The sequence below is a fragment of the Hoplias malabaricus genome, chromosome 9, assembly GCF_029633855.1.
Source record: "Hoplias malabaricus isolate fHopMal1 chromosome 9, fHopMal1.hap1, whole genome shotgun sequence".
Classification (NCBI taxonomy): Eukaryota; Metazoa; Chordata; class Actinopteri; order Characiformes; family Erythrinidae; genus Hoplias; species Hoplias malabaricus.
In genome coordinates, this window is record NC_089808.1 from 4414148 (window position 1) to 4426312 (window position 12165).

The window sequence follows — 12165 nt, forward strand, 5'->3', positions numbered from 1 at the left end:
AATACATAAATAAATAAATAAAATTGTGAGCAATACTTGTTTGTCTTTAGACTTAGATTAGGGAACATTATCCTGCTGGAGGATCAACATTACATCTTTTGGCAAGAGAGGGTTAACGTTATGTATGTTTTTTCACATGTGAAGCAATAATTATCAGCCATTGCTTGAACTTTAATGCACTTTATTTTAGTTCATTCTCATTTCACTTTACTTGTGTTTTCTTATTGTCCCCAAGTTGATTAAATGTCCATTATGTCATATGCATTAATAATGTGCATCAAAATGTTGTTACCAGGTTTCACCAATGTATTCCAGAAATGGCTTAAATAGATCTTGTATAATCTTGTCATTGCGTGGGATATCCTTCATGATATTTCTGGTATTGATAATGCACTGATGTTCCCCCCATTTCTGAATGAGAAGAGTAGCAATAAAAGTTCTGTCTTTGTCTTCCAGCAAACCAGCAGCGATTCTCCATTTCCCTGGATTTTGTAGAAGGAATTTCATTTTTTTGAACTGTTCCTCTGATAGTTCCTCCAGGACATCGATAAGATTCTGTGTCCATCCATGCAGACATTCTGAAGTCACCTCCTGATAATGTCCTTGAAAAGCTAGATATTAAGCATTTCATATTATGATTGTTAAGAAACAATCAGACCAAGCATATTCATAAAACAGAGTTGTGGTATGTATGCATTCAAATAATAAAAATCATAAATCAGATTTGAGATTAAATGGAGAAACAGCTCTCAAATTAGTGTGCAGCAGTCAAAGAAATAATGAGACGGATGTAATAAATGTATAATGTGTTTCAGGTGCATAGCACACCATATGCAAATGCACATTTTAAATTATTTTCTTTTAATCAGAATAAACAGTCTTACATTCGATGAATTCACTTGGTTGAGCGTCTTCTTCTTCATCTGATTCTGTGGCAAAAAGTCCTTCTTCATCTGAAAACAAAATTAGGTCATACAGTTATCAGTGTGTTGTCTAGTATACATTAAACAACTGGGGAGGGTCATGTATCTTATTACAAACCTTGAATAAAAATTTCAGCCATAAAGTGAACTGTTAACCTATAGTTATTTTTGCTAAAAACTGATGCCTGAAGTCTATGCTTCATAATTGGACAATTTTTCTCCCATCACTGTTGGTAGTTTTTTCCTAGCAACACCTGTTCAGTTAGTCAGGGGCATTTGCTCCAGTGTAAGCGATTTTTAAAATTCACTTTTCACATTCACATTCTACAGGGTGGGCCGTTTATATGGATACACCTTAATAAAATGGGAATGGTTGGTGATATTAACTTCCTGTTATTGGCACATTAGTATATGGGAGGAGGGAAACATTTCAAGATGGGTGGTGACCATGGCGGCCATTTTGAAGTCGGCCATTTTGTTTTTTCAATGGGAAGAGGGTCATGTGACGCATTAAACTTATTGGGAATTTCACAAGAAAAACAACGGTGTGCTTGTTTTTAACATAATTTTATTCATTCATGAGTTCACCACCCATCTTGAAAAATTTCGCCCCTCCCATATACTAATGTGCCAAAAATAGGAAGTTAATATCACCAACCATTCCCATTTTATTAAGATGTATCAATATAAATGGCCCACCCTGTACAACAACACAGACACAGCAACAGCTTTATAAACTGCATTTTTTAATGCTCCAGCCAATTTCACTAACAAATAACTTAACAAGAGCTTAAGTGTTTTGCATGTTACCTTGTTTCATCCTGTTCCATGTCGTATTTGTCTGGATCTGTAGTACTTTTATTCCTTCCAGATGTGGCCTATAAATCAGTGTTTCCTCTCTTTTCTTTTTTAGCTTTTTCTTCCATGTTTTTCTCTGATGTTTCATTTTGTTTTGACTTTCATCATCTTCGGTTTGTGATTCTGTATTCTCCACGATGCTGACGTTTGTGTTGCCTAGGTTTGAGCTAGAGCATTTGAGCATTTGTATCGCACTCTGTTTTTCTCTCAGAATGTCTTGTAATTTCTTTATTTTATCATTATTTAATTCGATTTTTCTTTTAAATTCATCTGTCTCCATCTTGTTGTCTGCTTGCAACTTTGAAATAGACTGAGAGAGAACTGAGATCCTCTGATCCAGTTTTTCCACCAGGGCATCCAGGTGTTTAATCTGTGATTTAGGATTTGGGGCCTCTTTCCCTGCATAGAAATGAATGTCATCCTTTCTTGCAATGAACTCTTCAATTGATTCAATTAACTCCATGTTTTGCTTTCCACATGCACACCTCTTAAAGAGGCGATATCTCTTCCTACATACATTAATGACAGTTCGTTTATTACTTTCACTGTGTTCAGTAATTTCTGCAAATGAAACCTTTTCTCCATCTGTGGAAAACACTAAAGTGTGTTTTGAAAGGCTGGCATCCAGTAGTTTTTCCAGTGTTTTCCTTGTTGTATATGTAAGTGTATTGTTCATTTTAACAACCAGTATAATAACCTGGGGTCCATCCTTAAAGGACATCATGCTGTCTTTAATCACTTGCCTAAGTTTTTCTTGCTTAACATTTTCACAGCTCAAATCTTCCGACCATCCTGGGACACGAACTAAGCTAACACGTCTACCAAATATCGTGCTATCAGCCTTCGAGTAGTGTCCGGTTTTGTTATTCCAGTGTGTGAACGCCTTCTTTCTAAGAATGGTATTTCCAATTGTATTTTTCCCAGCTTCATGGTAGCCAAGCAGCACAATTCTGATTTTCTCAAAAAGTGGTACAGATTCTAAAGAGAAAAAAAAAAAGAATTAAATGAATTAATATTTTCCATGAACATGTGCACGTGTGTGACAAGAATATCTTGTATAAAAAAGCACTACAGTTGTCATCATTGTAGTTGCAGTATGGTCATAATAGGAATACTGGATCTACTGTTTCAAAATGGGAGAATGAATGGATTTTTCAGAAATATTCATGTTCCAGATATAATTTATTCAACAGTTTTTTCCCCATTTGAATGTTGCTGGATCCTCTCAATTAAGATGTGATTAGGAGTTGAAAATGTCGTATTTGTTAGCTAATGTAGGTAGGCACTGAATTGACATTGTAAGATTGGGAACCTCACCAAACAACAAACCAACAAGGTTTGTACAGTGTGGTGTTCTTATGGTAGTAGGAGACATATTGAGTACTTGGTGTAATGTGCCCTTTAGGTTTAGTTGCAGACTTACTTGGGGCACAGCAATAGTCCTATATTGACTGCGAAATGGCCCCCTGTTCAAACCATGGTAGACCCTGAATATGGGCCCGAAGCTGACTACTCAACACTGTACCACTCTTGGGGGCTATGTAAATATGTCAGATTTTTAAAATCCTTAGATCTCTTACCTTTATCTGTTTCATGTAAACAACACTGTTGATCAGCTAGTCCAGCTGTGAATTGACCAATGAAAAGTTTAGAGTTTTGTTTCTCATACAGTGCAATAAGATGAATTCACACACTGACAAACCAAATGTCAAGACAGCAGTATGTTGTAAGTTGATTATGAAGTGGCGTCACCTCAGAGGACAGTTTGGAAATGCACACTGTTACGACCCATGGGGCAGAATGTATGGAATGGCTCTTGGGTCACAGAAATGCCTCCACACATGGATAAGCGATAAAGATATATGATAACTTTAAACACATTTTTGTTCAAGACTCTTAAGTTGCTGTTTTGATGAGTCCAGGAATGCAAGGCTAAATGTAGTTGGAATGTAGGGAGGGTCTGGCTTTTTGCTACTCATTGTCGCCATTGTCGTCAGAATCCTAACATCTTGTGTGTGTAGTGACTGTGGCTGTGACTAGGTGAAATCTGTTTAAGCTTTCAAATCTCCGACCCCTTAAAAACTTGATCGCTTGCGCCCCTTCAGCAACATCCTCAGACATTATCAGATACCACTTCATCTTACATACTTTTTACATGATTTTGGCTTGTCAGTGTATTAAACATTTATTTATGTCATTGATCAGATCATGTTAGTACACTTACAAATTTCAGATCCCATGTCTTTGAGCTTTCATTTCATGTTAATTCATATCACACACATCATTTGATGCCCTGCACCAGAGATGGCAAATTTGGATCCTCCATAGACATTTGTTTAATTTCTCTGACATTCCTGAGCCTGGTTTGAGAAGAGTAGAGAAGTCAGTCAGTTAGAAGGAGAGCTTAGAGAAGATTTTTTTACTTTTGTCACTTCTGCCCCTCACACAATTCCGAAATCAGGTGATGTTTCCAGTTTCCTATTGTACCCTGCACAGAACGTAAAATTAAAATGAAAAAAATATATATTTTTTTCAGTTTCTGACACTGTTTCAATATAATATTCTCATTTATTTCAATATAAATATCTTGATAATAAAATATTTGAAAATGTCACATTTCTTTCATTGAATAAGAACTTTTTATTACTGCATTTTGACTTATATATTCCGGCCTTGTGCCCAATGACTCCAGGTAGGCTCTGGACCCACCGTGACCCTGAACTGGATAAGGGTTACAGATAATGAATGAATGAATGAATGAATATTTAAACATATCCTGTTGATTTATTTCTGCAATCTACAGTGCTTGCATTTTTATTTATTCATTTATTTTTTGCTTACTATTTTTTTAATGTTGTTGGTAACTCTGTAAATTGTCTTCCCCCACCGCTGCTCAGCCTTTGTACAGCTTGGTAAATCTACCCTTGTAAAATCTAAATGAAAAAAGTGACAGCTTGTCTTTGAAAATTCTTTACATGCCTTCTAAAGGTGTTTTACTAGTACACGATAGTCTTGTTCTCGTGAGTACAGTTCCACTTTTAGAAATAACAATAACCTTTTTTTCAAGCTCAATTCATGTAATCTTTATGATAACTGAGAGTAGGACTCCTTCCTTCAGATTTACATTAAATGGAATTGCAGAAAATATATAAATTTCCACTGTGAAATCTATAACGGTTGAATGGTTTGTACAAGAGTCAGTCATGGAACTTCACTGAGGATAAAAATGTAAAATTTCATACGAACTATGAGGGAAGCAAGATTTGATAACTTTTTTTAAACCCTCTATTAAAAGGTAAATTAATTGTATTAATTGTACTGCATTAAAAAGCAAAACACATTCACATTTCTTGATTAGTACTTTCAAATATGTAATGTCACTTACATTCAGACGAAGATCTCTTGATGTGAATGAAATTATGGTAATCCTTCAGTGGACAAATCAGGGTAATCTTGCTATATTTTCTAAAAATAGGAAGTGAAAGTGTGTAAACGAAGCCATGAAATATAACTTCCAGTGTAGTCAGACTCAGAAAACTGATGCGTCTAAACCCAGCTATATTATGATGTCAGGAACAACCTGTTTGTCCTGTTTAAGATGTTTCTGGTGTAAGTGGTGAGACATGTTTGGTGGCCTTGAGTGACTGTATGTTGCTGCCACCTACAGAATTGGCTAAAAATATTTAATTTGATATACAGTTTATTTGAGGAGCTGAACAAATATATGGAAAACATTAAATTATTTGTTCTCAAAATTTGCCAAGATGCTTATCATTTCCAAAAAATATTCAGACATGGATAACTATAATTTTATACATCAGGTACTTATCCACACAGACAATATGCAATAAAATTTTCAGACATCAGCAGACACAGGTAATAAAACACTCAGCAAAATAGATTGATTGCAATGTTATGTCCCCTTTCAATCATCAACTGTCTCTTAAATGTTTAGATCTCTTCTTATATGTTACATTTTTGAAAGTAATTTTTCATGAACGAAAATGCTTTAATGGCTTAAAGTGGCTAAGATGTAACTCTACACTTTTACATTGGACTTGGAATCAGAAATAGAGACAGGGACAGACAAATACATAATAAAAAGAAAATATCAAAAATAACAAAACTAGATCCTGAAACAGAACTAGGAACAAAACAAAATAAGAAAAAAAAAATGTGAGGAAGTGAGAGGACCAACACTGAAGAAACTGTTTTGGGGAATAGCACTGGAGGAAATGCATGTGATGCCAGTGATGTCCATGGAAGCAGATGGACATGTATTAACATCCACAGAGGCAGGCAGGTCTGCAGTAACGTCCAACTGCAGTGCTGTAATTCCATAGTGCCTCACTTTTTAGACACAATTTTAAGAGCTCACCTCTAGTGATTCATCTAGTGCAGTGGTTCTCAAACCAGCAAGTGGTGGTACGCCAAATGACCTCAAACATTTTACTACTTAGTTAAGGAATTTATTCATAACTAAAAATCTAAAGTTTTTTGTGTATTTTACATAATATTTCACAGTTTCCATAATTTTGCCCCAATGACATTAATTTGTGTTGTATGAAAATACAACATGCTACATATACATCGTAGTTGATTACATCTATAAGGTGCTGGGGGACAGCAGTCCTCTAAATTTTTTCCAGGAAGAAAACATCAGCTAGGGCTGGGCATTATCGTATCGTGTGCAATAATATCACAATTATTTTTTAAATGATAAAAATAATCAATATCGTGATTATCGTGATATTCTGACTTGTTTATGTAATGACGTCATACATTTACACATAATACGCCATACATTCGTTACATGATTCATTTAGGCACAGAGACAGGTACGGTGGAAATTTGCTCTGTGTTCAAATATTTGCTTCATAAGACAAGTGACTAAAGTAGCAGGGAAGTGGTTTGGATATAAAATATCAATATTCTAAATATTTTTTATACAATGTCAGAATCTTGGTAAGTTACAGTTGTTTACAAATGTTTACACATTTGTTGTGTCTTCTGAATGTTTGAAATAGTTAGATTTGTACTAAAATAAAATGTAATTAATAAATATAATTGAAATAAGAAATGTAATATTATAGATTTAATATTATTAATGTAATATATATGTTGTTGAAATTGTGTTCTTGAAATGAATAAATTAATTTTCAGTGTTTTTTATCGTTATTGGCAAAATACCCTGAAATATTGTGATATAATTTTAGGGCCATATCACCCATTACTAATGCAATCCTCCAGTTTTTTTAAAAATCAGTGTAAAAAAGGACCAGTTTCAGTTGCTCACTGGACGTAAGCAAAGGCTAGAGTCAGATGTGAGCAATTTGGATTTTATTATAAAAAGTGCAAAGCAAACACGAGAAAACTAAGCCCGGGAAATACTCTGGAGCCTAGAAGTACTATATCCAGAGGCAAAAAGTAGAGAAAAGTTAAGCAAGAATTCTGTACCCATGAAGACAAAATAGAAGGAAACGGGAATTTTTCATATCATTACAGCCCTAAAACACAGCGCCGCCCTCCTTCACCTGCTCCAAGCCCCGAGGCACTGTTTTCACCTGTAGCCCTTTAAAGCACATAACTGATATTAAATTGACCTCTTCTCATTTTTTATTTCTTTTAAAATGCTTATTGCCCATACATTTTATATGTTCTCATAAATGTATAATTGTGTTTAAAACATTCAGTTTAGGCCTATAGTTATGTATATTCTGTCTGTACGTTTTAGTAATTATTTCAGATAATTTTATGTTAAGCATGCAAATTTCAAGTAAATAAAAAGCAGCAAAAAAAAGCATAAATTCAAGCAAGATTTTGCCTTATGCCTCAGGAACAGAGGAAGAACCAGGGGTGCACATGTTTCTGTGGTAAAAATCATAGGTGGTACTTGGAGGTTTTGGTTTGGTGACGGGTGATACTTCGTCTAAAATGTTTGAGAACCACTGATCTAGAATAGTTTGACACTTTAAGATTGACTCTTTAAGATTCTCTACATAAGATAATATAAACATGTACATTTCACATTGTTTACTTTTTTTTTAATGCAAGGCATCTCCCACTTTTATCTGAGTAACATTAAAAAAACACAGAGTTTCACATTTCCAAAACTTTCACGTTGTTTCAAAGCTAATCAGGATTTATAGTTTTATTCAGACCAGTGTCCACTGCGTTCAGTGCTATTGCTCTTTTATATTAGTACCCAGCATCAATGTGTTCTTACCAGGTTTCACCAATGTGTTTTAGATATGGCTGAAACAGATCTTGTATAATTTTGTCATTGCGTGGGATCACCTTCATGATATCTCTGGTATTGATAATGCACTGATGTTCACCCCATGTTTGAACTAAGAGCTCAGCCATAGAGTCTCTGTCTTGGCTTTCCAGCTGACCAGCAGGGATTCTCCTTCCCCTGCCGTTTTTGAGAAGATGCTTCATTTTATTTAACTGGTCCTCGGATAGTTCGGCCAAGATGTCGTTGAGAGTCAAGGTCCAGTTGCGCAGAAAATCTTGATTTGCTTCATGAAGACGTCCTTAAAAGAACATACAAGAATGTTGACATACACTTCCACATACAGTCATAAAACACTCATAGTATGTCACGACAGTATTGGAGTACTGGTAGTATTTTACATGACCATATATGATTATACCTAAAAAACTTTTGGTGCACAAATTTAAATTTGCTGTGGGCTTCCTCAAAATAAGTGTCGAAGTTATACAGCCTCTAAAAGTCCTGTTAATATTCAAGACTGATTTGACAGCACTCATCGGATTAAACATTTCAGAGTAGTACAGAGCATTATAAAGCCAAGATAGGGCTGTTACAACATGATATGTCATATGTGTGTGCACAGAGGCAGACACGACCTACCATTAAGTCAAGAGAGGAAGGTTCCACAGCATTTTCAGACACAATTTTAAGAGCTCACATCTAGTGATTCACCTAGAGCAGTGGTTGTCAGTCCTGGCTTCAGCACTGTAGTTAAGGATCTGACATTGACTAATTATTGGGTCATTCATCTGACTTAGTATAATTTAACACATCAGTTTTGTTTTGTCCAGTGTTCTCCACAGTTTACCCAGTCATTGCTAGTTTCACCCTTTAGCTAAGACTTCCCCAGTTACACCATGCTACCTACAGAGTGAGGTAAAAAAGTGGGTCTGTTGGATTGTCAGCCTTGGATGGCTGGGTCATGGGGGTTGAACTGACAAGCTCCAACAACTCAGCATCTCTGGCCAGGAATTTTATAAATGGTAGTATAAACAGGAGTAAAAGGTTTGATATAATTCATATTATTTTATTCTGGTGTCTATGTTTACATGCTGTCTTCACTGCTAATGTCTTGTTACTAAATACGTAAATCCTACAGTGGTATAATAATGACTTTTACAATATAATTTACATGACAATGCAGCAGTCAAGTTAGAAATTATTTATAAGTTTGAAATGTTTTCTTTTTTCATCCTTAAATTAATGAGGTTTACTCACCTGCTGATAGCATCTCCATCGTTTCAAACGAGTTGCAGTCAGACGTCTGTTTTCGATGTGACGTGACGACTGGTCCGCATGGTGGTCCAGTCTCTGTGCTTTGATCTTGTGCATATTTTAAGTTTCTGTGTGTCGTTTGCTCATTGATCTGTTTGAGCAACTGATCTATTTCCTTGTCCTTCGCTTCACATTCTGGACATGGGGTTAATGGCATTTGGTGTGATACAGCATTTGATTTCTGAGCAAGTGAAACTATTAAATTATGAATTTCTTCTTCTCGTTTCTGGAGGACAGCTTGTAGTTTTGCAATTTCTGCATCCTTTAAATCAAGCAACCTTTGAGAGTCGTCTCCATGTCTTGTTTTTGAGCACAACCTGTCTTTGAGCTTGTTGATTTTAATTTTAAGTCTTTTAATTAGAGATTTTTTCTCTTCAAGGTCATTATCTTTTGCTCCATCCCTATCGGACAAACAAAACCGAACAGATGAATCTTTGTTTGCAATAAAGTATTCAATAGTGTCAATCAGTTCTGTGTTCTGTTTTTCCGTGATAGTGTCCTTTTTAAGAACAAAATATCTCTTGCCACATCTTTTAATGAATTCATCCAGTTGATTAACCCTGATTTGGTCTTTGATGTCAGTGTCTTTCAGTTTCTCTCCATGAGTGAACATCACTATTGTATGATCCCAGACTTCCTCAGTAAGAAGGACTTCAAGTGTCTTTCTGGTTATTTCAGTGATAGTGGAATCAACATCAAGTGCTAAAAGAACTGCATGAAGTCCTTTTTCAAAATGGGATTGCACAGAACTCACAATCTGTAGCTTTGTTTTTTTTTGTTTGTTTAGTGCTGCATGCAGATCTCCACTCCATCCAGGGACACGAACCACTTCAATTTTTCTTTTATTTATTTCACCTCCTTTCTTCACTCTGCACTTACAGAAATACCCACAACGTCTGAAAACTTTATTCTGAAAAATAGCGTTGGCCACTTCATTTTTCCCACTGAAATGACTGCCAATGACCACGAGATTCAGTTCCTCGAAGAGAACACAATCTGCAAAAAATTTATTTTTAAAATTAAATTACTTTTACTTATGTTAACAAAAAAGTCTTTATGCTGAAATAAGTGTTTTTTCTCACCCTGTATCTTCACATCTTCAACATCAAGTAAAGGATTTTTGTCCTCACGCTGAGTAGCTGCGTTTTAATAATAATAATAATTAAAAACAATTACATTTTTAAGACCGTGATAATGTTTATAATTTTCAAAGACCACTTACAGTGGAAAATCAAAATTAACCACTACCTTTGTACAAAAAATGTATCTATTCATAACCTCTTTAATAGAATTTAATAATTATTCATTAATCATCATATTTCCATAGTTTGTGGAGAAAAATGTATTAATTTTATATGATGTATCTTTAAAAAACAAAAACAAGTGGAAAAATGCTCACAATTTTGATTCCCCATTGTAAATGCTGAGTTACTTCTCCTCTAAAAGAAGGATGGATTTACAAACTGAAACGCAAAGAACATTCATTAGTATCATTAACAATATAGAAAAATCTGGATTAAATCATTACAGATATAGAATTCTTCTGAAATAAGCACAATAATAATAATAATATAATATTATTGAAATATATGAAATATTATTAAAATTAATATTATTATTATATATATATTAATAATATTAAAGTGATAATATTTCATCAGAAATTTTAGTGTAATAGCCCTGCCATTTATATTTGTTTTCCATCTCCCAGTGTGTTTCTGTTCTTATTCCGCCAGGCTCTCCTGCGACCCAAGCTACCTACTAGACTGACCACATGGCCTTTCTGTTACGCAGACTTCACCCTTGAAATGTGTTTTGACCAGAGGAGGATGGGTCGATCCTGTGAGTCATGGTTCCCCCGGTTTCTTCCTTCAGAAAGGAATTTGAGAGGGAGCATTTCCTTGCCACTGTTGCCATTTTCTTGCTTACGTGGCGTAGATTAGAGTAATTCTAGGGTAATTACATATTATAATTGTTTTATTTTCATTCTCTTTAAAGCTGCTTTGTGACAACATCATGTTGTAAAAATGGTCAAAATTTAAGACTGACGTAACGTCAGTATTAGGTTTTCAGTGATTTTTGTTGCACTGAAAGTCTTTCTTTAATTCATTTATTACTTCCTGCATATTGCACTCAGTGTAAGCTAATATGTATAAATTGTGCTGTAGTTTGAATGTTAGATCCTCTTTTGTAAGTCACCTTGGATAAAAGCGTCTGCCAAATGCATAAATGTAAATGTAAAATCTTCTAGACAACGGCTACAGTCACAAATGATACAGCGTTTACATGTTTATTTCTTTTGTTTGCAATTGAACCAATATGTGTGATAAAATAATATGATCCTGTTATAAGGAAATGACTACAAAGAAGAAATAATTTGTTCAATAAATATCATATTGAAAAACTATACCTTTGTTTCCCAAACGTCTTCTGCAGAATCCTCTTTTGTAGATATGTTTAAGCCACCAGTAGCCAGGGTGCAGCCAGAACTGAACAGTAGTGTTCAAATGGGAGTACTGCGAATGTTCATGAAACAACTAGGAACGAGGGCGGGTCCATGTACAGGATTGCATATTGCAATAATTCATTTGCCTTGCTGCACACTGACCTAGGGGCTGCACTGTGGAATCCACTGACTTAAACAAAGTATTACAACCCATTTGCACATTAACATATTAGATTGAAGTCTGTTGTTGATGTGTCCTTCCTCTGTGAAGAGCTTTATGATCATAGTGACACATTTTCACTCAAGGGGAGAGGAGAGATGGACTTCTCTGCATAGTCTGTCTGCCCTTCCACCTCCTTCATATTTGTACATGTGTACCTAACTGG

At 35.1% G+C, this 12165-nt stretch overlaps 1 protein-coding gene and 1 long non-coding RNA gene across 2 annotated transcripts; both read right to left on the reverse strand.

Annotated features, from left to right (window-relative positions):
* On the reverse strand, positions 1–3769 carry LOC136707239 (uncharacterized). Its single transcript, XM_066681193.1, has 5 exons — positions 3676–3769; positions 3362–3406; positions 1734–2759; positions 885–953; positions 1–611 (listed from the first exon to the last, which is right to left on the reverse strand). Exons 1-5 carry the CDS (start codon positions 3767–3769, stop codon positions 289–291), a joined length of 1557 nt encoding a protein of 518 aa, XP_066537290.1. The 3' UTR covers positions 1–288.
* A 6216-nt stretch (positions 3770–9985) lies between these two features.
* LOC136706821 (uncharacterized) lies at positions 9986–11832 on the reverse strand. The gene is made up of 4 exons (XR_010804154.1): positions 11744–11832; positions 10733–10796; positions 10416–10472; positions 9986–10329 (listed from the first exon to the last, which is right to left on the reverse strand). It is a non-coding gene; the product is annotated as an uncharacterized lncRNA (long non-coding RNA).
* Positions 11833–12165: the final 333 nt, after the last annotated feature.

What these genes read in the sequence shown, in the direction of transcription:
- LOC136707239 (XM_066681193.1), bottom strand. Translation starts at nt 3,769, where the DNA reads ATGGCGACAATGAGTAGCAAAAAGCCAGACCCTCCCTACATTCCAACT. An exon ending in TTTACATGAAACAGATAAAG is followed by an intron (nt 2,760 to 3,361) that starts GTAAGAGATCTA and finishes TTTTCTCTTTAG; the next exon opens with AATCTGTACCACTTTTTGAG. An exon ending in ACCAAGTGAATTCATCGAAT is followed by an intron (nt 612 to 884) that starts GTAAGACTGTTT and finishes CTTAATATCTAG; the next exon opens with CTTTTCAAGGACATTATCAG.